The 22,150-nt window shown below is 49.8% G+C and overlaps 8 protein-coding genes across 8 annotated transcripts; 3 read left to right on the forward strand and 5 right to left on the reverse strand.

Annotated features, from left to right (window-relative positions):
• Positions 1-476: 476 nt before the first annotated feature.
• Positions 477-1,992, forward strand: aspC (septin CDC12; the record flags this gene model as incomplete). The annotated part of the gene is made up of 7 exons (XM_022533311.1): positions 477-520; positions 589-606; positions 664-706; positions 763-925; positions 986-1,296; positions 1,358-1,866; positions 1,923-1,992. The coding sequence occupies 7 exons, from the start codon at positions 477-479 to the stop codon at positions 1,990-1,992; spliced, it is 1,158 nt and encodes a 385-aa protein (XP_022388522.1).
• Positions 1,993-2,515: 523 nt separating this feature from the next.
• On the forward strand, positions 2,516-3,774 carry ABOM_006183 (WD40 repeat domain-containing protein; the record flags this gene model as incomplete). Its single annotated transcript, XM_022533312.1, has 4 exons — positions 2,516-2,573; positions 2,623-2,952; positions 3,034-3,612; positions 3,752-3,774. The coding sequence occupies 4 exons, from the start codon at positions 2,516-2,518 to the stop codon at positions 3,772-3,774; spliced, it is 990 nt and encodes a 329-aa protein (XP_022388523.1).
• Positions 3,775-4,795: 1,021 nt separating this feature from the next.
• On the reverse strand, positions 4,796-6,426 carry ABOM_006184 (ACT domain-containing protein; the record flags this gene model as incomplete). The annotated part of the gene is made up of 3 exons (XM_022533313.1): positions 4,796-5,786; positions 5,848-6,292; positions 6,369-6,426. The coding sequence occupies 3 exons, from the start codon at positions 6,424-6,426 to the stop codon at positions 4,796-4,798; spliced, it is 1,494 nt and encodes a 497-aa protein (XP_022388516.1).
• A 3,087-nt stretch (positions 6,427-9,513) lies between these two features.
• ABOM_006185 (uncharacterized protein) lies at positions 9,514-9,927 on the forward strand (the record flags this gene model as incomplete). The annotated part of the gene is made up of 1 exon (XM_022533314.1): positions 9,514-9,927. The coding sequence occupies one exon, from the start codon at positions 9,514-9,516 to the stop codon at positions 9,925-9,927; it is 414 nt and encodes a 137-aa protein (XP_022388517.1).
• Positions 9,928-10,567: 640 nt separating this feature from the next.
• Positions 10,568-12,459, reverse strand: ABOM_006186 (SKIP/SNW domain-containing protein; the record flags this gene model as incomplete). The annotated part of the gene is made up of 3 exons (XM_022533315.1): positions 10,568-10,732; positions 10,798-12,243; positions 12,313-12,459. The coding sequence occupies 3 exons, from the start codon at positions 12,457-12,459 to the stop codon at positions 10,568-10,570; spliced, it is 1,758 nt and encodes a 585-aa protein (XP_022388518.1).
• An 808-nt stretch (positions 12,460-13,267) lies between these two features.
• Positions 13,268-14,153, reverse strand: ABOM_006187 (uncharacterized protein; the record flags this gene model as incomplete). The annotated part of the gene is made up of 3 exons (XM_022533316.1): positions 13,268-13,548; positions 13,602-13,752; positions 13,806-14,153. 3 exons carry the CDS (start codon positions 14,151-14,153, stop codon positions 13,268-13,270), a joined length of 780 nt encoding a protein of 259 aa, XP_022388519.1.
• Positions 14,154-14,681: 528 nt separating this feature from the next.
• ABOM_006188 (J domain-containing protein) lies at positions 14,682-17,304 on the reverse strand (the record flags this gene model as incomplete). The annotated part of the gene is made up of 4 exons (XM_022533317.1): positions 14,682-14,837; positions 14,895-16,229; positions 16,307-16,633; positions 16,741-17,304. 4 exons carry the CDS (start codon positions 17,302-17,304, stop codon positions 14,682-14,684), a joined length of 2,382 nt encoding a protein of 793 aa, XP_022388524.1.
• A 783-nt stretch (positions 17,305-18,087) lies between these two features.
• On the reverse strand, positions 18,088-21,124 carry ABOM_006189 (C6 transcription factor; the record flags this gene model as incomplete). The annotated part of the gene is made up of 3 exons (XM_022533318.1): positions 18,088-19,122; positions 19,194-20,106; positions 20,169-21,124. 3 exons carry the CDS (start codon positions 21,122-21,124, stop codon positions 18,088-18,090), a joined length of 2,904 nt encoding a protein of 967 aa, XP_022388525.1.
• Positions 21,125-22,150: the final 1,026 nt, after the last annotated feature.

Consider the following 22,150-nt stretch of genomic DNA (forward strand, 5'->3'; position numbering starts at 1 on the left):
CAAACAATCACCTTTTATCTGGACCTCCAAAAAAAATGACTTTTCCACCCAAACGGGCGATAAGAGAGCTGATCCGCATGTTAATCCGACACCGAGGGGCTAGTCCGGAAGGGGTATAGTGAAGCCCCAGAATTGGAGAGGTCAGGTCATGGTCCTGGTCATGCCTTTCTGCCTGTTTGCTTCTGTTTGCTTCTCCACTGCTGACTACCAGACGGGATTCAGGGGCAGTTTAACCCAACCCAAACCAAAAGAAGGTACTGCCGCATCCTCTTGTTTGCCCGTCTTCCTTTACATTCCCAACGGCCATTGATTACGGACTGGTATTGCTACCCATTGAATTTCTTCCTATTGCTCTTTTCCTTCCCCCGTTGGCTGATTTTTGTCGAGTGCAGGGCGTCGTTCCTCCCACCCACCATCGTTTTGTTTTTTTGTCTTGATTGAATTCCCATCTCTCGTTGATCGACCCCTTTATCACAATGGCCTCCACTACTGAGACTGCTCCCCCATTGGGATTGCCAACGTAAGTGCTGGAATACGCTCGGGAGCTTCTCCAAAATGGACCTATCACTGATAATACTATTGCAATAGCTTCCCAATCAGCGGTATGTTTCTGGATTAGCTATGGTGGAGAAAGGGTGGAGGGTCCTAACTGAAGCTTTACAGTCACAAGATTGTCGCTAAGCGGGGTGCGGCTTTCACTATCATGGTTTGTCTAATAGGACCTCAACACAATAAACCAGATAAGTGCTGATGGTCTTGCAGGTTGCAGGAGAGTCTGGTTTGGGAAAGACTACTTTTATCAACACCTTGTTCTCGACGACCATCAAGAACTATGCCGACCACAAGCGTCGTCACCAGAAGCAGATTGACCGCACTGTTGAAATCGAGATCACTAAGGCCGAGTTGGAGGAGAAGTTCTTCAAAGGTACACCATAGCACTTCCCGTTTGCTGGCCGACAGCTGACGCTCTGGGTGTATTTTACAGTTCGCCTGACCGTCATCGATACCCCCGGATTTGGAGACTACGTCAACAACCGCGATTCCTGGCAACCTATCATTGAGTTCCTCGACGATCAGCATGAGTCCTACATGTTGCAGGAGCAACAGCCCCGCCGCACAGAGAAGATCGATATGCGTGTGCATGCCTGTCTGTATTTCATCAGACCCACCGGCCACACCCTGAAGCCCCTCGATATTGAGGTTATGAAGCGCCTGAGCTCTCGCGTCAATCTTATCCCCGTCATTGCTAAGGCCGACACCCTCAGCCCCGCCGATCTGGCTCGTTACAAGCAGAGAGTAAGATTGACTTAGGTTCTCCATTTGTGTGGTCTTGAATTAACCTATTGCTTTCATATAGGTTAAAGCTGTCATTGAAGCCCAGGGCATCAAGATCTACACTCCCCCGATTGAAGAAGATGATGAGCACGCTGCCACCCACGCGCGGAGCCTGATGGCTGCCATGCCTTTCGCCGTGATCGGTTCCGAGAAGGATGTGAAGACTAGCGACAATCGGGTTGTAAAGGGCCGTCAATATGCTTGGGGTGTTGCCGAAGTTGAGAATGAGGACCACTGCGACTTTAAGAAGCTTCGTTCGATCCTGATCCGTACCCACATGCTGGATCTTATCCACACCACCGAGGAGCAACACTACGAGGCCTACCGTGCGCAACAGATGGAGACCCGGAAATTCGGCGAAGCCCGCCCCAGGAAGTTGGATAACCCCAAGTTCAAGGAAGAGGAGGAGTCTCTTCGCAAGCGGTTCACCGAGCAGGTCAAGGTCGAGGAACAGCGTTTCCGACAGTGGGAGCAGAAGCTCATTGCCGAAAGAGACCGCCTCAACAAGGATCTGGAGGCTACGCATGCCGCGTATGTTTCTCCCATTCTTCAGTTTCGATATGATAATCAGGCTAACGAGGGAACAGGATCAAATCGCTGGAACAGGAAATCGAGTCCTTGCAGGGCTCATCCACCCGCAGCCATGGACGTCGCTAAGGCACTTTTGAGCCACTGCAAACTGTGGTCTTTCGACCAACAGTGGGAACAGCAGACTTTGCATTCGTCAATTTTAATTCATGTTCATTTGACTACCCCTTGAAATTTTCTTTAACTTTCCTATTTTCGGCTTTCTGTGTACTCGAGGGAGACAATTTGCATAGGGCATAGACGCCCTGTCCTGAGTTTCGCTGGGTTTTCTTGTTATTATTCTCTTTACCTGCTGGTAGCTAGCGATGGTTTTTCTACATCATTGATAATAACCTACTTGTGTTCTGTGGCATGCCAATACATATTTAATTTGTTTGAGTTGTCCGTATGGAAGTATACAAATAACTCGACCTCCGCGGAGGAGCCGCGGGAGAAATGCCACTAGAATAAAGTTACCTCTGCGCTCCCGCCCGCCCTTTAACTGATTGCCAAGAACGAGAGCTCTTTTCTCCACATCCACTTAAACAGCGACTCCTTTGCGATTCGGATCAACACCTTAAACAGCGGCGTATAATTAGCATTACTGTGTACAATGCCTGTGACGAAACAATTCCCTACAAATTTAGCCCACACTCTCAAGACACATAATGGTATGTTGCCCCCCACCTTCAGGAGCTTCTTCCCTCTGACATCGCCTAGGGCCCGTGAATGCCGTCACATTCTCCAGCTATCCTGGAACGTACGTTTTGACCGGTTCCTCCGATCGCACTGTTCATCTCTCCCGCGCGATACCCAACAAACCTGGTACAGAAACGACATCCCCGATCCAAAAGTACGAAGCGCACGGGTACTCGGTGCTCGATGTCGCCGTCGCGGGTGACAATTCCCGCTTTGCCAGCGTTGGCGGAGACCGACAGGTTTTCCTCTGGGATGTTGAACAGGGCATAACTATAAAGCGATGGAGTGGACATGCGGCCCGTATTGAAGCGGTCCAATTCGCAGGCGAAGGCGACTCGGTGGTCGTTTCTGGTACGTTTTACCAATTGGAATCACCATCTCAACCTACGTGGTGACTAAATCAATCGATGCTAACGTTACCCTATACTACAGGTAGCGCGGACACTACGATTAATCTCTGGGACACACGGTCCAACTCAACGAAGCCAATCCAAACCCTCACTGAAGCCAGCGACACGGTCTCATCCATCCACGTTCACACCCCTACGTATTCCATCGCAAGTGGAAGCTACGACGGCCGTGCCCGTATCTACGATGTTCGCATGGGTCGTACAACGGTCGATGTTCTCGCACACCCAGTAACGAGCGTGCGCTGTTCGACGGACGGGAATGCCCTCCTGGCTTCAACATTAGACAGTCGCATTCGAATGCTTGATCGCACAGATGGCAAACTCCTCCAGGCTTTTGGAAGTGGAAATAAAAACCCCGGGAAGACCGGGTATCGAAACAATGAGCTGCGAATCAGGTCTGCGTTTGCCAAGGGGGATGCGATGGTGCTCAGTGGAAGCGAAACGGATAAGGAAGACCGGTCGGCCCAGGCATACGTATATGCTTGGGATGTTGTGAGCGGGGAGCTCATCGCTAGTGTTCCAGTTGGCGAGGGCGTCAAGGTTGTCAGTTGCGTGGCGTGGAATGAGAAGGGGGGATGTTGGGCCGGTGGTTGTTCCGACGGTGCGTATTTTCTCTTATTCCACTCTCTATTCCTCATTTCAGTCCATTACATCGCGAGGGCCGACAAACATCTCTCAATCTGCATTGGCCCCACATATTGAGTCTTGGAATGTGCCAGTTAACATGTCTCGAACAATAGGAAGCGTCAAAATCTACGGCTAAAGCAGGCTCTGCCCAGCGATGAATAATTAACTCAAAGATACCACGTGCACTAGTCACGTTGCACATATCGATTTTCACCATCTACAGCTCACAGGCTTTTTGTTAGGCCAACCCCCCAAAGAGAGGCGAACGCATCGCAGTCCCTAAAAGGAAAACATCGTGGCTCAGATCGCTTCCCTGAGACAAAGCAAACCACTCAAGCGATATCTCAATCTCCACAGCTCGTAGCTAATAGCCATAGGGCCTCAGCTGCGCCACCACTAAGACTTCAGAAACTGGGATATACTTTCCCCTACCACGAACGCATGACACAGTCACAAACACCGATCTATTGATTAGTTCCTTCGGTTTCCCGGGAATTAATGGATTGCCACTGTGGAGTCGTGAGGGTTCATTCGCAGGGCTTTACGCTACGACGAGGCTGGATTTTAAATTGGCCTGGTTCAAGCTTTTAGGCGCCTGCAATTACGAATGCTGTGGTTTTCTCAGCTGATATAGGTTTGTCTGAAAAGTACTATGCAATTGTCATTGGAGATACAGCCCAGTCCGAACGAAAATAGTCATTCTAAGAACAAAGGATACGAGGGACAAGATAAATGGCAAGTAGTCAAAGCGCCGTGGATATCGATAACAATCCAAACTTAGATATTTAACTTCCAATCAAAATCATGAACATCAATCACGGCATCTCGTGCCGAGACGGACAACTTCGCTAACTATCAATACAAGTTTTGGTGAAAGAAAGGCTAAAAGAGGAATGTACTGTTATCCGTATTGTGGTATAGTCCAAAACGATGGGAGGAGAACTTTTAGGCGCCAGTGTAGCGAATTATGATAGACTTCAACGAAATTTTGCGATCCAGGCGTAAATCATAGATGGAAAGAAGAGAGTTCAACATTGCCACAGATGCTCTCAAAAATAAGAAAAATCAAAATTAAACCTCGGTATCTTCTGCGGAAGGCTGGTGCTCGTTTGAGTGTCGAAGCTGGGGTATAATCGAATGCAGCAAGCTGAATATAATCATATCTCGAATCCTTCAAGGTCCTCGGGATCATGACTCTCAGCTTCCAAAGCACCCACGGCGCGCTGAAGCTCATGCTCACCGACAATTATGGTCCCCGCTCGTGCAGTGCTGAGGAAGCTGATCTCAACAGCCTCTATCGAGCTGTCCAAGTCCGGCTGCAGGTGGTGGGTCAGTTTGCCGTTGCTAGCTGATTTGCGTCCAGACCCAGGGGTTGGAGGTTTCACGGGTCCGCCGGATCCGACACTCGAAGAGAAAAACCGATTCATGGTCTCATCAAAGGAAGAAAAACCATTGAATGAATGAGATATAATCGTGGAAGAATTGTCCGTGATGTCATCGCCTCGAGCATGCGTAGCGTCTGCCAACCTACCAGCTACGCCACAAACAATACCAGTAGCCTCTAGTGGAAGTTTGCGCAGATCTAGCATGATAGGAACGAGGATCTCCTCTTTCGAGCCCAATAAGAGACTGGTTTCGTCATCTAGCTCGGCAGGGAATGCAGGATCACTTGAGAATCGGGGCAAAAGCCGTTGTTCCAATAAGATCGAGGCTGCAGGATCGGCAGCGGTCATGGTAAGAGATAGAAAACGTGGCTTATCCACGACAAGCGCTATGGTCAGCGCGTCGCGCAGTATAGATATAGAGCTGATCTCACTGCTGTCACGATGGTGAACAGCACATTGAACTAAGCGGAGGGATCTATCAACCGAAGGAGTGATGCTATTCTTTCGCAAGGAAGAGAATGTGCGAGTCTGTAATTCATCAAGTGACGATGGTGGAGGAGTGGGCGGGGGAGATCCCAGGCTGCTGGTGGACCGAGAGGACACGGGACTGAGGCAGCTGTTGAACTGGTTGTTGTTGATGAATGCGTCCGTCGACATCTCGAATTGAAACCCACGTTTTTCCAGAGTTTGAATTACCTGCGTCTTGCTACGCAGAGGAACAATGATATAGTCTGAGAAGTAGGTGGAAATAAAAAATATGGAGCTGCAACATATCCCCATTAGCACAACCTACGACTTAGGGAGGAGTGGAGAAAGAGACATACATTCCCGCCATCGCTAATGGACTGGTGAGTTCAAGTACTCGTTGGCCCGCCTCGAGGCCTTCTCCGTACACTTGCATGGCAATGAAATCATCACGGCTAATGGACAAGCGGCACGGATTGGATACATTATCTTTCGCAAAACGTTCAACCAACGGAGCGAAATAGTCATTGGCAAGTTGCCTAGGACACATAATAGAACATTCCACAGGCGTAATGGAGAGGTTCAAGAACGCGGGTTGAGCGCGTTTGTGGACACCATCGGGGCCACCATTCTGGAAATCTGCATGATTCCCACTAATTGGAGGTACCTCATGAAAAAGGACCTGAAGGATTGGATTCAGAAAATACGGGTAGAGGTCCAGTGGAATATGGACAAGGGCCAGTCGGTCGTCCTGCATTACCATCATTGTTGTTAGCAAGCTAAGCCTCATAAAACGGAGGATCACTGGAAACGTCCAGCAATTGTCCGAAGAAGCCATGTTCAGGAATCATGTTGTAAGATGAGCTTTTGCATGTAGGACATAAGAGGCTCACCATGAACTGGACCTGAGCAGAGATGAGCGATAGCGACTGTTCCATCTTGTCAGGTGTATTGTAAAGCCTGTGTGGTCCAAGAACAGGTCAGACGCCGGCGCTTCACGAGGGTGATCTCGTGGATAAATCACTGGTGGATTTAGTGCGGCGCAGGACAATAAAGCCAGGCTGAATTGAGGCTTCTTCGTTAATGGTGTGGCAAGGCTGGATTCCAGCCGGTAGAACTATATATAGGAATGAAAATCAAGGAAGAGGGAAGACTAGACAGTCCACTCCGCGTGATTGATTCCTTTCGAGAGTTTGGAAGGCGCAAATGAAATACTAAGAATAATATTGAGACGGGACTGGTGTTATTGACAGCTCGCCTTTGTGAGTAACTAGAAGAACCGAACGACGAGGTATCTTCGGATAGACCGCAGCCAGCATGGAGTCACTTCGCCTGTTTGTCTTATACTGCATAGTTTTGTTTCCGTCGAATATTTTGAGACGTTGAGCAATCATTCCTTCTCGTCGACCGCCTTCCGTTACGCCATTTTCCGAGGGAATGATATCAATAAGACCAGCACACAAGTAAGGGACAGTCGAACAATGATGTTATAAGAGATAGTCAATAAGGGAAAGGCGATGAGCATGGCATCAGAGATGGTTCGAAGCACACCAGAACCAGAATGAGTCAGGATGGTGGAAGAGGACAAGAGCTTCTCAGGTGACTTGGACTCTATGCCTGTTCTGTACGTGCGTTTCTTTTCCTCGCTCGCTCACTTACACTCCCACTTCTTTCCCTCTCCTTCACTTTCCAATGCAATGCAATGAATTAATAATTCTTTTGTTGGCTGCTCTTTCTGACTTGCTGAAACTTGAGTCACCCAAGGTTTGTCGCAAAAAAAGGTCCCCACACAGATATCCACAATCGTTGGAAGCTTAACCAAGGCAAATGAAAAAGAAAATTAAAATAAAATATGAGGGTATATATGACCGATAGTCTCTCCCTTCAGATTTTTTTTCTGGCTTTTTGGCCCCCTGAGGCCTGAGCAACTGCTTGAGGAAAATTCGTTAATGCCTTATCCTCTTTTTTTACCTAATGATCTTTCGCAATAGATATAGCCGTTGGCCGAGTGGTTCATCCAGCTTTATCTCCAGTGTCGCGTCTCCACCAACACCACTGCTTATCAGCAGTAGTAGCAAATGAGCAATTCCGTTGCGATCGCCACTCCGCGGTAGGCGCCACTACCGATAAATGCCTGTGCTTTTGCTGGTCGAATCCTCCCGGCGCACGGTTCCTATGCCAATCCAATGGCCTTGTGTGGGCAGATCAGGATTTGAAACGACTGATTCATAGTGGACGCTCATGGGCTCCCCGCACTTTCAAGCAACCAGGATCATGGGGTAACTTACTCGGGCTAGTCAGGCACCGCAAGACTGATCGGTCACACAATCTGCAGCTGGGTAGAGTGTGGCAGCACCATTCGTATCGTAAGATATGAATCTCCACCTCTTCGCAAGCAAGGGGAGCCCGTTTTCGACGGGAGATAAAGCGGGTGGATTTGGGAGGGTCCCAGTGACACCGCAATGAGTTGGGTGGAGTTCTTGTCCATCCACGGAATGCCAGCGGGAAACCCCTACGATAAGAAAACCTTTCCGCATTCTTTGAACCTGCCATAATCATGGTATCAACCATTTCCCCTTCGAAACATAACACCAGCGGTACAACCCTGGTGCAGATATTGTTTCGTCTCGCAAGCAATGTCACTCCAACGGCGTCGTACCAAATGATGTCTCTGAATCCCGTTGGAGGTCTACTAGCTCGTCATTCGCAACGGCAATCACCACAAATTGCGAGTCTTGTTTTACGTTCCTCGGCACTGCCGGTTAAAACATCCAAGACATTCATCTGACTGCGCTTGCAGCGCTACAACAGCAAATAACTATGCAATCTATGTCCCATGACCCTCTCAAAACGCAGCCTCTATCTTTTGCAAAACTCAGTAGCATGGTCGTTTCCCAAGAGATTTCCCATATCTTGCTCTTCATGCATACCGTTGTCTACCTCTGACGATCATCTACAGGCACTGATAGGAGGCAGCCAAAATAACAACTCTCGCGTTCATTGGATGTTAGGGATCTCAATCATCAGATCGTGTCGCCATCTCAGCGATCTACTGGATACGCTTGCATAGTCAGAGTCTGACGCATGTAGGGTCCACTACATCCCCTCACAATATTTGACGATGATGCTGCTCTCTTAATAATTTGGGTGTCTAGCGTGTCAACATGTACCCAACCTGACCATTTCCGGCTTTCGCTCCCCGTTAGGCAGATACCATCACCAGTCCCCAGGCTGATGGGGGCTCCATTATGAGCGATTTAGATCCCTTGTCGCTTCCAACAGTTTCACATGCTTTCCAACTTCCTCTCGGCGGTATTTGTTCTCCCGGATCCTAGTATTTCTGGAGTCTATAAGACATGCACTTAATGTCCCATTCTCTGTCCATTCGTATAATGCCTCAAGGTCCACTAGCATACATATCTTTCCGATGAAGGATCCCTTGCCGAATATCGAGAATCTACCCCGAAGGGCCACATTCTCTGTAGCTGTACGATTTGGATACTTGAAGTTAGAGAACCAACGGCTGCTACCAACCATCCATGGGGCCACTAAGGGTCCTATTACTAGTAGTACCATTCGAGACTACCACTATCACATGACTTGGACGTACTCAATTACTTGTCCTTTAATATCATCCAATGAGAAGAACAATCGCATTGCCCTGTGCTCTGAAACATGTTTGAATTACCACTAAACCATGACCAGAGTGTCACGGCCTTACCTACCTATCAGACGTCACATCAACCGAGTATTAGTATACAGCCAGGGATTCCGTCGTACTTGAAGGATCCAAAGCACCACAATGTACTACTAGTAGCTCAGTCATTGTAAATAGTTTAAATAGCCAGAGCGAATCCTTTAATTTAGCCTCGTTGTTCTCATTTCCACGTCCATATCCAAGATATGAAACACACAACCCCCCATCCTTGCCAAGTGAACTTATATGACCTCAATATAAACAACAACAACAACATATGAACCCACAACCCACTCCTAACCTACCAACTCACGCAAAACCACACACAATGGCCACCAACCCAAACCGCCCCCAACAACTACCAGCCCACTTCATCCCCCCAACCTCCCCAATCGACCTAACCCGGCTAACCCCCTCCCAACAAGCCATCTACAACTGTCTCCGCTCCCAAGGCTGGACGGACACCCACTGCACGACCTGGCTACGAAGCACCGACCATATGCAAGAGTCTCTATCGGGGTGGTTCCGCGCTCAGGGCTGGAGTGAGAAGCAGCTGCGGGTGTTTCGGGAGCGGTGCGAGGGGGAGCTGCCGGTTGGAGTTGCGCCGCCTGTTACAGGGGATGATGGGTGGCAGACGGAGTTTGATCTGCAGAATAAGTTGCTTGGGGAGGCGGGTCGGAGGAAAAGGGTTGGGGAGGAGATGGGGGTTGGGTTTGGCGTTGGGAGAAGGGGGTTTAAGTAGTGATGGGCTGTTTGTGCTTGTGGATTTGATGGATTCGCTGTTGGGTCTGGCGTGTGGTTGCTTTCTTTCTTTCTTTCTTTTTTGTTTCAGATACCTTTACGTGCGAGTAGTGAGGACTACATAGGGGGAAATGCCCTGGTATCTGAGTCTATTGATGCTCTAGAGATGCTCTAGAAGTGTATATACCCTGGAGGGAACGGGGGAAAGGAGCTAGATACTGTCACTAATCTAAACATAAGTCACGTCTTTACGTATTTATCTACCCTGTCTACTATAATGAGTGAAGAAGTTCTAGAGGTATGCTCAGAATACGCTGTATCAGGCTTAGTGAAATCAGGGGGGCGGCAGCCCTAATATCAGAGATTAGAAATAAAGCAAGTGCTCTCTAGATAACAGTTATACATGTGTATATATCATTGATTCAAAATCATTACCGAGTCTTGTCTGTCTGACAACAATACAGTTACATATATCAACAAAAGCAGCCCAATGAATTTTGAATTTGTCCTCTGAGCCAGAGTAAGAAACCAATCACATAGATAGAAGAAACGATGACAACGCCGGCAATGCATGAATCATCCCAACAAACGACAATGGTATAAATCGAATCCTACCGAGCCAACCCAACTGCATCTAGTGATTATTCCTCGTCAACTCTGGCGCGCTTGGAGCCACGGTCTTCACGATCAACTTCCTGAATGCCGTAGCGCTTCTGTCCAGCTCCACCAGTGACGTCGGCAATCATACTGTCGATGCCGAAGGGATCGGTGGTGTCTTTCTCGAATTGAACAGGGCCATCACGAGCCTGTTTCGTTCGTTAGTAGTGATCCTACTATAAAGTTGACGAAAAGGACTAGTTGAGTCACTCACCTCGGCATCAGCGGCTCCACGGAAGCCTTCCTTAGCCTTACCCAAAACCTCGAATCGGCTCGACTTCTGAATCCGGCTCATTTCTCCCTCGGCACCGCCCTCGTCGTCATCGGCATCGACTTGGGCCTGGGGACGGTATATACTGTTGATGGCGTCCTGCGCAGCAAACAACGGCTTGTCATAAGGGTTATCTTCGTTGAATCCGGAGTCCATTCCACTCGTCTGGTTAAACAGACGAGAATCCCACATAGTCTCGGAAGACTGAGTCGGTTTGGCTAATCCCAGAGCGACCTTCTCCGAGATATCACGGTTCTGTTCACGGGCCATTGTTTGAATCCGTCTCTCTGTACCCATCCTCGACTGACGAAGCTGTCTCTCGTTTTCCTGGCGGCGCTCGCGACGCATGCGCTCACGCTCCCGGGCAGCGCGCTCGTCATCACTTGGAGTGCCAGACCGATCAGAGTGCGGAGACGGACTTCGACTGACACTGCGAGAACGAGAACGAGAGCGAGACACGGCACGGGACTCGTGACGGCTGCTGGTAGCTCTCTCTTCGCGGGCCTTCTGGGCAAGTGCCCGCAAGTGGTCCTCCTTCTGGGCCTTTTCCTTTTCCGCCAGCTTCTGCTGCATCTGGGCACGCAGTCTAACCTCCTCACGAGCATGTCTATCGGCAGTGAATAAAGCCTCGGCAAACTGAGCAAACTTATCGTTAATAGTAACATCCTGCAGACCACGACCATCGGCGGCCAAACGCTTATCGAGCGGAACCGTATAACCCTTAGGATTCTTCCAATTCGACACGGGCGGTGGGATCTTCCAGGCCTCCTGATCTTCCGCCGTAAGCTTCCGGGGCGGCGAATGCATGATCGGCGGAGGCGGCGACGGCGGTCCACGAGGGATTTTCTTATGCTTGAACTTCGGCGGTTCCATGGGATCCTGCTGTCTTTCCACAATCTTCATGATCCGGTCATTCTTCCGAGAATTATCACCCATCTGGTTCGCAGGCGTATAACGAACAAAGGTCGGCTCCGCCCGACTACCACCCTTAACGTTCTTAGGCTTCTGTGCTGCCACGGCTCCCGACACCAGGTTCGCCAGCGCATTCTTCGTCTTCTCCATCTGTGCCTCAACTTCCTCTTCTGACGGCCGATCAAGTGAGATTTCACCCATATCCACCCGCTGTCGGAGCGGGATCAAATCCTTAAAGGAGGCGTGCACAATCCGGTTATCGCTGTGGCCTCGTCGCGCGATTGCATCGTATTTAACCTTCCCCTCTGCATCAACTTGGACAGCAAGTGCATTAGATGTCGATGATGAGCCTTTCCGGCCCATGTCGAGCGGATACTGTGCGACCAAAATCTCGGGGAACGCGCCACCGTCGCCAAAGTCTTCGGGGGCTCGAGGACGCCAGCCGGTACGGTTTCCATACGGGGGAGGGCCGGTTTTCTAAAGTGTAAATCATTAGCATCCCAATGACACATAATTCCCACATTTAAAAAACGGGAATCAACTCACCCTTAACACAATCTGAGTCTCATCGATCTGGTCCGCGCCCACGATTCGCGGACCACGGGGCTGCGCGTGATGCGGGATCTCCTCATCCTCGCCGGTGTATTTCGGCTTTGGAAGGGATTTAAAAAGCCCCTCTGCAATGGAAGTCATTGTCAAGGGGGGGGGGGAAAGTTGATAAGGGAATGGGGGGAGGGGAGTGATTGATAAGTTGAAAGTTCTAGTTGGTGGTTGGATGCTTTTTCTCTTTTTGGCGGCGGGATTGCAGGAGTGGATTCTGCGGCGTGCCGTAGTTGTCTTTCCAGTCGTCTCATCGTCATTGTTTCCCGATCGGGAAGACATCCGTTTTCATAGTAGTGTATCACGATATCAATAATTAAATTACTGCTGTAGTACTAGAGTAGTAGGGGTAAAAGTTAACTTATTTATCTGCAGGATACATACACTCAGACTAAAATAATTTTTTTCCGTTCCTCCTGTTTCTCGTGGAGTTCTATCATCGTTCAACCCAACATTAACTACATAAGGATTCTGATTATGTCTAAGGCTTGTTGAATAGAGCCAGTATCAAGTATTTTAGCTTACTATATCAACAGTGGCTACTTGAATATGGCCATAAAATGCCATAGTTACACCTAGGAGGGACTAAAGATTTAAAGGAGGGAGTTCCATTGAGTAAAGTACACCAGGTACAACTAAGCTTTCGCTATCCCAAACCCTCCATCGCATTTCTCATTCAATATCCCCTCTCCACAGTTAAATCGCGAGACCTTCAATCTATCCAGCGAGCATCAAGCTATCACCTGTGTCCAGAAGCAGACCAGTCCAGCAAATCAGCAAAAGAAGGCATTGGGTCCGCTGTGCGATATCAGCATTCCAAAAGCACGAGTAACCAAAGCACGGAACAAAAACAAGACAAAGAAAGGAAGGACGGAGAAGAATGGAAAAGACATACCAAGGGTCAGAAAGGCTGGTAGCGCTTGTGGAACTCAATGTGACTGAGCCCACTTTTCTGGAAGACTGCATTAAAGTCCTGAGCGTCATATCTGATCCTGTCCTTAGGCTCACACTGGTAGTAAGGCTGGCCAGTACAAGTGTTCGCCCAGTGGCCGGCACACTGCTTTTCAGCAATTTGCTTGACAGTGAGGTGCATATAATCACCATTGGGCGCGTGGAACCAGAACTTGCAGTCTTCCTCGACAAGATATGGGACCTGATACATCAGCTTTCTGGAGCCATACACTGTGAGCGAGAAGTTAGTATGTTGTACTTCTTCTCCGCTTTTATTTCGATACCAAATGGAAGAGGGGAGATAGGGCCGATGATACCAGCAGAAACACCCATCGACTTCTTTAGTTCAAAAACCTCGCGGTGATAAGGCTCAGGTGTAACAGGGTCAGGCACATCTTCAGAGTAGCAGACACACCGGCCAGGAAATCCTGGAGCCTACAGGTATGGCTTGTTAGTTAGGAGATGGCGTCATGCGTATTTTAGCGTACCTTTTGGCAGGAGGAGGTAGCTGGGATCACGTATGGTCCACTGGAGTAGCAGCTCGGGTGAAGCTTAGGCCCAGGGCAGTACCCATAGCCAGCTTGAGCATGGGTTGCACCGGTTGCAGCCGGAAAAGTGGCAGTTGAAAAAGTGGCAGCAGGTCTAGCAGAAGCAGTGAAAGGAGTAGAAGTAGAAGTAGAAGTAGTGGGAGTCGCAGTCGCAGTCGCAGTATGGTCTTCTAGCTGCAGCGCCGGGCAAGCAGATCGATATTTGGCAGTGGCAAAAGTACTAGCTGGTGTATTGATAGCAGCAAAACGCGTGCCATCTTTGGCGTTGTCATCGCGAATTGCAGTCATGTTTATGTAGGGTTAGTTGGGTAAGGAGGTGCGGTTACGCGGTTGAGGGTGTGAAAGGATGTGACAGGATGAAGGTGTAAAGTGAAAAGATCGCGAAGATGGATAAACACAGAAGGGAATATATGAGGGGTGCTCAGGTAATCTAAGATAGTAACACCGGCAAACAAACGGTGAGACTCCAGTAGGATTGTTGGCATGACAGGCAGAAGCCAAAGTCCGTTACCTATCGGATGCCTCCCCTACTTCACTTGAAATCTCAAAAACTCACCCCAACCTTCATCTCCTGAAGACAAACTACATTCCACAGCTTCAGTATTCCAATTAGTATGTATACTAGTAGTGGTTTATGACATTTAGACCCCAAGAACACAGAATAACACGTCTATCCATCAGTACACCAAACATGCAAGAGGCAAAAATGCAAAGCTGTGCGGTCCAAGAGTGGCGATGTCCAAAACAACAACACTGCCAACAGTATCACAGTCATTAACATATTAATACGGATGTCATGCTTTTACCAGATACTGGTCAGCTTTCATCTGGCACCAAATGAGTGCGCATAGGGCAAGCAATGGCCTCAGAATCCGTGGCTTCTACATAATGCTGCGCCCCGTGGTATGTATACCAAATCCTCAAGGTCTTGGGCAGAAGAGGGGCCGGGTCATAAAAGCCAAGGATATGGAACTGCGCATTATTAACTAATTGCATCTCCATGAGACTGCAGGCTGATAATCAACTCACCTTGACCATGTTCTTGGGAATCACCAGCTGGCTACGGTCCACCAAACCAGCCACGGCGGTGGTAACATCTACCACCTCATATTCCTTACCGGTGTCATTGCCCTTCTTCTTTGAAGGATAATGGCCATACTCAGCCTTGGTAATGACTAGTCCGTCCTGTCTCTCCTCCTTCGCTTGTCTCCGCCGTACCTGCTCAGTCATGATTTCAGTCGCTTGCAGGCTTTCTGCTCTCTTTATTGGCACCAATTTCTTCAGCTCCTTCTGTCGTCGAGCTATCACACGTCGACGGTTCTTCCTTTCTCTTGGCCGGATGAACCCAAATTCCCATGCACAGTATGCCAGCCATGGGAATATGACAGCAAGCGCGGCAGCGTCTGCATTGACCATGTCAATGGGACAGACAGCGATAGGAAGTTTGATTCTTTGGCCAAGTCTACTCCACGAGACCGTCATGACGAGACCATGGGGGCCTTCAACTCCAATACCAAGTCCCATGCGAGTCAATTCTCCAACCTGCCGCGACCCTTCAATTTTCCACGAAAGCGACAAATCCATGTTGACAGTACTGCCCACTTCAACCCGCACAGACCGAGGTTCATTTGCCGGTGGCAAAGCATAATGGCCCTCAGAGCTCCATTCAGAGCGCAAGGGGTCATTGGCGGCCGTTCCGGAAAAGAGATTACGTGCATAGCTCAGCTGTAGGCCACTTGCTTCAGGAGAAACAGAAAAGCCTATTTGCCAAGATTCGCCCACCTTGTCTTCTGCGCGCTGCTTGGACCGAAGCTGCTGGTACTCACTCTCCTCTTCCTCGCTCTCCGATTGTTCATCATAGTCATCCATAAAAGCAGCCTGCCTGTGAGATTTTGGGAGAGATACGAAACCAACCTGGAACTGGCTAATCTGTTTTGGAATGGTGAACGCAGAGTCGACGTCTAGACCAATGTCAAGAAAGGGGCTAAGCAAGCGCTCTACGGCGCCTGGCCAGCTGATAGTACCGCTTTGCCATCTACAGAAGGCGTGCTTTCTATCACCCACCTCTTTCATGACCTGAACGGCCATTGCTGGCGGGCATTTCACAGGTGACTTATAGAACGAGCTGCTGAAGTTAACATTAAAAGGCTTCGTCCCGGCAACAGGCGTAAAAGCCTTCACCATGTTCGCCTGCACTGACGGAACAGGCAAGACCATGGCACCAACAGAGACAGCAGAGTATCTGAGGAACGAGAAAGGCCGCTTGCTCAGGATCCCCTTCTGGCTTGCAACGTCACCAAACACATGATTGACAGTGGCCCCAAGCGTGATCTCCTGCGAGGCTATAATTGGCGGCAACGGAACCTGCACAACACCATTAGCCACGATCCAATCTATCCACAACAACAACAACAACAACAACAACAACACCTCTCTCTTACCTTGCGTATTTCCGTAGTTCCATCCTCATGCTCGAGTGAAAGTTTCTGAGCCAAGTGCCGCATCTCACCCGAAATCCCAGCATTAATGACCATTTCCAGCTCATCACCGCCCTCATCCTCCAGCTCCTGTTGCTCAGCACCCTCCTCCACAGGCTCATCCCTCTCCAACTTCCCCAACAGCTTCCTCGGCGTCGGCAAAGGCGCCTTGAAGAAATACCCCACATTAAACTTCGACGGCCTAGCCGAAGGCACACTGAAATACACCTCACCCTCATCCTCATCCACAGAAATCATATCGGAAGCATCGATACCCAAGACAATGGAACCCTACGGGACGACAAAAAAGAAAGAGAACCCACCAGGTCAGCAACCACACCCAAATGATACCCCTACCCTAAACAACAACCACCGACAGGAGAAGAAAGATAACATACCCGACTCTGCACCATGGAATTAATCGCCTTCCTCTCCCTGCGCTTCATCGCCTCCAAAAACCACTTCCGGAACTCCTCAGGCGACCTAGCCCTGACACCCAGCCTGCGTTCCCGCTCCGCCTCCCCGCCCCTCCCCATACTCCCGCCGGGACCCCATTCCGCCCGGACGCCCTCGGCGCCCAGGAGATCATACACAGTCCTCTTCCGGTGATCAATCAGCGTGTCGTACGCCTCGCGGATGCGCTCGAAATGCCGTCTCGCGATCTCCTGCCACTCACCGGGCTGTTTGTCCGGGTGGAAACTCAGCGTCAGATTCCTGTACGCGGAGCGGATCTCTGCGTCGCTGGGCGGCGGTGTCCGGGATAATCCCAGGAGGGCATAGTAATCTGTTTCTTCGGGGTAGGATAATAGAGCTGAGTAGTCTGGTTCCGGGTCGGTGGTGGGATCTGCTTGATTGCGATCCGTGGTGTTATCTGGGTATTCGGGGTCGGTGTTCCATTCTTGAGATGTTGTTGCTTCAGCATGGACCCAGTCCGAGGACTCAGATGCATAGGACGCTTCCATCGTGTCCTTTGTGGTTGGCTCTCTGGGGGGCGATCAGTTTGAGAATTGGTTGTGGAAGTGGCGACGAGGCATCTTCTTGCGATGCTTGATTTTACGAATTGCTCTTGGTAAGTCGGTGATGCGCCGGGGATTTTTTGGCTATTTTTTTCTTTCTTTTTTTGCGGGGATAGGTTTAGCTGTTATTTGGGATGACGTCGCGGGAAAAAAGTGTCGGGGGTTCGGCTGTGGAGCCCCGTTGGTCCCGTGTACCTTGACGGATTCGGTATGGTGGGAAATTTAAGGTACGATGTTTGTGTTCTTCCGTTTTGTTTTGGGTCCTGCAGCCTACTTACTCTTTGTCTTCATATAGATGGGACACTGATATAGATATTTCATAACATGATAGAATTAGATCCATGGATCAATGTTGCGAAAAATTTCAATTCAAAGCATGCTTAGATCAACCATGTCTCGCTAATATACACGTCCATGTCAATGCATCCAGCGTATCAGTCATGTCATAGTAGGGGACCACACAACGGATCCCCATCTAATTTAGCAAGGCATCCTCAACCCTTCAATTAAATCGAGCAGGAAATTCAAAACAGCGCAAGGGCTCAAGGGTAGACAGAAGAAAAAGACCAGCCTCCAGGGTATACGGTAATAAATTATTATAGCCCATTTTGATAAACCGCGCCATGCAAGGATTCAGAGAACAAGTGAGGGAAAGGATAATGGGTAGAAATGGTAGCAGACCACCAACACTAAATGAGAACGTAACGCTGCAAATGCAATGCTTCTTATTCAACTGGTGTCTCGGATCCAGAGAATATTTTCTTCCAAAAATGGAACATTCCCGGCGCCCACGGCGGCAAAGAACCGTTCGCGGGGCAGGCCACCGTACATGAGATCTTCGTTGGATGGTGGTTCTTGCTTCTGGGTACCGTTGCGGATCTGACTATCCAGAGACGGTCCGGTCACCATGAAAGCAACCTTGCCTTCCGACATCATCGGGTGATGGCGATGCTCCAGCATAGCGTCTAGTCGTGTTTCGACCAATGACACTAAGGGCACAGATCCAGCCCAGAAACGGCTCAGCTCCTTCAATGCTTCAAGGCCACCCCGAATGAGAGTGATGGTCTCAGGGATATCAACAATCAACCCACCCGCACTGAGGACGTCGACCGCAGAGACTATCGCGTAGCCCAGGTAAGGACTAAGGATTGTGCCCTTGGCCGTGGTCGGCTCCATGACAAGTCGTGACGGTTCATACTCGGCTGCGTAGCGCATGAGAGTAAGAGATATCCGAAGAATCTCGGCCGCGTGATTTCGAGTTGTATGTACGTGCCAATCGACTGTTGTTTCGGGCAGGCTGCGATGACGAGCATGTCGATTGAGCTTCATCAACGTGGCATGGTAGAGCAAGTGAATCTCCACAAATGCGTCTGCCTTCTTTGTCCGAATGCTTCGCTCCATATTTACTGCCGTGAAGGTAAGATGATCAGGGAGTCTCGAGATCAACTCATCTGACCGCCGGACGATGGAGGAATGGAATTCTTCGAAGAGCTTGCGATATGCATCCGCGGGTATCAATGATAATCGGAATACATGATCTGACACATCTCCCCAGATGGCCATAACATCTATCAAAAGCGCCATGGCACTTATGCCAGAGAGCTCATCCTCTGGCGATACCGGTGTCTGGTTCAAGAAGTTTTGGAAATAAGGTACGGTGGTATATTGTTGGGCTTCGTAGACTTCTTCTCGGCAAGGGAGTCTAAGGTAGGCTGATTGGGAGGAAATAAAGGTCGAGGAGGGTGTGTAGAAGGAGGACAGGCGCTAGTAGGCAAGTGGTCAGCGCAAGTTCGGAGATGAAACCGAGTAATATCAGGGCGTTCTGGGGAACCTACATCCATCATAAACGCAATCCAAAACGTCCTCCGGCGGCATTCAATTAACGCTTGCGGGTGTAGACCGTATTCACAAGTTTGTTGGTTTTGGTCTACGATAACGCCACCTGACTCGACATTATATCGTAATCCGCACACGGCTCGGACGGCTGCACCTGCGGCGTCCCACGACTTCACGAGTGCACCGATAGCGTAAAACCAGAGACTCATGATAATACGGCTTTGCGCAAGTTGTAACGTGAGGCTATGTTGGCTGCGCTCTACTGCATATCGGGCAGTGCGCGAATACCTTTTAAGTGCCATCACTCGATCTGGACGATCTGAGAATACCGCACCCAACGCCATCATCGAGTAAAGAAGCATATTATCGTCCAATGATTTCGTATGACATGACCTCAACCACAGCAGGAAACGTTTCCGGGGAAGCATGTAATACAAGCGATCATTGATGTAGTTAAAATAGGTTTCAACATAATGAATTGTCAGTTCGGGATCGGCTTCATACGGATCGATGCTCCAGTCGCAAGCGATGGGATCTTGAGGATCTAAATCTTTCATTTCCATCAAGATCTCGTTGTAATCTGGCGACACATGGGCCACAGGACGTTTGCTAAATTCCTCAGCCCCCACGGAGACCCGACTCAAGCTCTGTACTCGTAGTCTGCGTTGATGTTCAGCTTCCAGCGTATTGTCCTGAACACCATCCATGGCGGAAGGAGTAAGCACGGCGCCTTCGGATACCGGCGACTGTGAGCTGGTTCCTGGAAGGGAGGTTGAACTCTCCGATGCCCGAACCATCGAGTAAAATGAACTAGAAGATCCCGGATAGTTGTGGCCCGCAGTGAAACCATCTCTTATTTCGTATCGGTTTAGTAGCTGCGAAGCCTTCAGTGCTGCACGGTGACCGCGGGGCCTAGTAAACGCAAATATTAGACACATTTTTACATTACATTTGACTAAATCTTCGGTACTTACGCGCTCTCAAACCTGCACTCTCGTCCGGATTTCTGGCACTGGTCGCATTTAGGAAGGTTTGGTTGGCATTTGATTTTCTTTTCCCTGCAGGTTAGGCACGCCTGTGCCAGCCGCTTTCTCGGCTTCCCAGCCTTTGTGATGCCCCAATTGGCGTTCACCGGCACACCGTCGATGATCTTCGGGCAATGAGAGCCGTCGGCGTATATATAGCACAAACCCTCTCCATCGATATACTTTTCATCGATAACATGAGGTCTGACATTGGACTGGGATTTGTTTGCTGTCGCACTGCCAGAATCCGAGGTTTCTGAGCCAGCCACATCTCCTGGGTCCCGTTCATGAGATCTGAAGCCCTGGGGGGAATAAGAGGGGGGTGCGAAGGGTGGAATAGAAGGGCTGCCCTGGCTTGCAGAGCTAAGGTGAGGTTCATGCCCTAAAGCATGGGGTGACATATGAGCGAGACGGGGCAAGGGCCCCGACTGCAGCTGTGGACTGGGAGCTGGATGGAATTTGGCGCTCTCGTGGGTGTCACCCCGGGGCGTCGCGAAGACAGGGCCTGTCTCCTTAGAACGATATCGATGTGTGGGATCTGTCGCTCCATTATGAGGCGCATAGTTAAATGCATGGGGATGATAGGGTGATGGTGGTCGGCTTTCGTGCACGGTGGGGGTCAACAACTGGCTAACGGATGGAAGCTGCTTGTTTGGGGTCTGCTGGTGGCCTGGAGAAGGCCTCGAAAGTGCCCCTCCAGAATCGGCACCCTCTCCCTGATTTCTCTGGTGCAAGAAGGGATCAGTTCCTAACTGCAAAGGTGCCGAAGCACGCGGTGGTGGAAGTTGGTATGGGTGAGATCCGGGGACTGGCGGGTTAGCTGGCGGGTTGGACTCCCGACGACTCGACTGGCCATCGATGGCAGGTAACATACGTCCGAACTGTCCCACATAGTAATTCGACATGGTTGACATCGGGCGTAAACACGAGTCGGTTCTGCACAGGTGCCTAAGATCCTATACCCAACAGCAACAGCTTTCAAGTTGGTATCCAAGTGTCTGCTTGAAAGCCAAACGAGATCCGAGGTCTTAAGGTATCAAGCACTGGGGGGAAAATCTGGTGAGGAGAACAGGACAAACGATTAACATTGTTTACCAAAGGGGGTATGGTAACGGTAAATCAAGTGAACGGACGGGTCGAAATGCATCCACACACCTCCTATTGACTTTGCGATGCTTTTGGCGTTAATAAAACTTCAAAGGTGTCGTAGCAAGATAGGTGTCATAAAATCGAATGAAAACTGATAGATAAAAGCCGTATTTAAGCCCTCTTTGGATTGAAAGGGCAGATAGAATCGGGCTCTCTTCGAGCCTCGTAGTGGTGACAAATACCCTCTATCAAGGGAACTGAATCGAATATACCGAATGCGGAGGTGGCGGACGCCGAGAGAATAGAGAATGGCTACCAGAATTGGATGATCTGTGACCAGCTTTCTGCAACAAAAAAGAACGACTTCGCGCCACACGGGCTCACTTGAACGCTTCCATACACTCCCGGAGGATGGAAACACAACGGGGAAGGCAGCAGTTGGGGCGTATTCAATCTAGCACGCCACTGTCATTGCGCAAACGAGTTTGATACTCTAGCTTTTTGGGGCACTCTCCCCATTCCTGGGATACTGCAAAATTCCAGCTGAATGTCCCGGACACCCAACAGTTGATCCCGCTGGAGGAGAGGGGAGGGGGGGGGTTAGTTGCTGGGTCCAAATCGAGGCGGCACTGGGAGATGCCCCGATACGGTGGAGAGTAGTAAGGGTCAAGACAAAGTCTTCTCGACCCAAATGATATAGGGATAGCGTCGTCGGACTGCAGGAACTAGTAATGTCAGAACGGCAGGGAAACAAGCTTAGTGAGTAAGGATAAAGGGAAAGGGCGTTTGTCGAGGACAAATGGTGTCCGCGGCCGCGTAGGACAATAGGCGAATGAAAGACT

The sequence above is a fragment of the Aspergillus bombycis genome (genome assembly GCF_001792695.1).
Source record: "Aspergillus bombycis strain NRRL26010 chromosome Unknown contig00050, whole genome shotgun sequence".
Lineage (NCBI taxonomy): Eukaryota > Fungi > Ascomycota > Eurotiomycetes > Eurotiales > Aspergillaceae > Aspergillus > Aspergillus bombycis.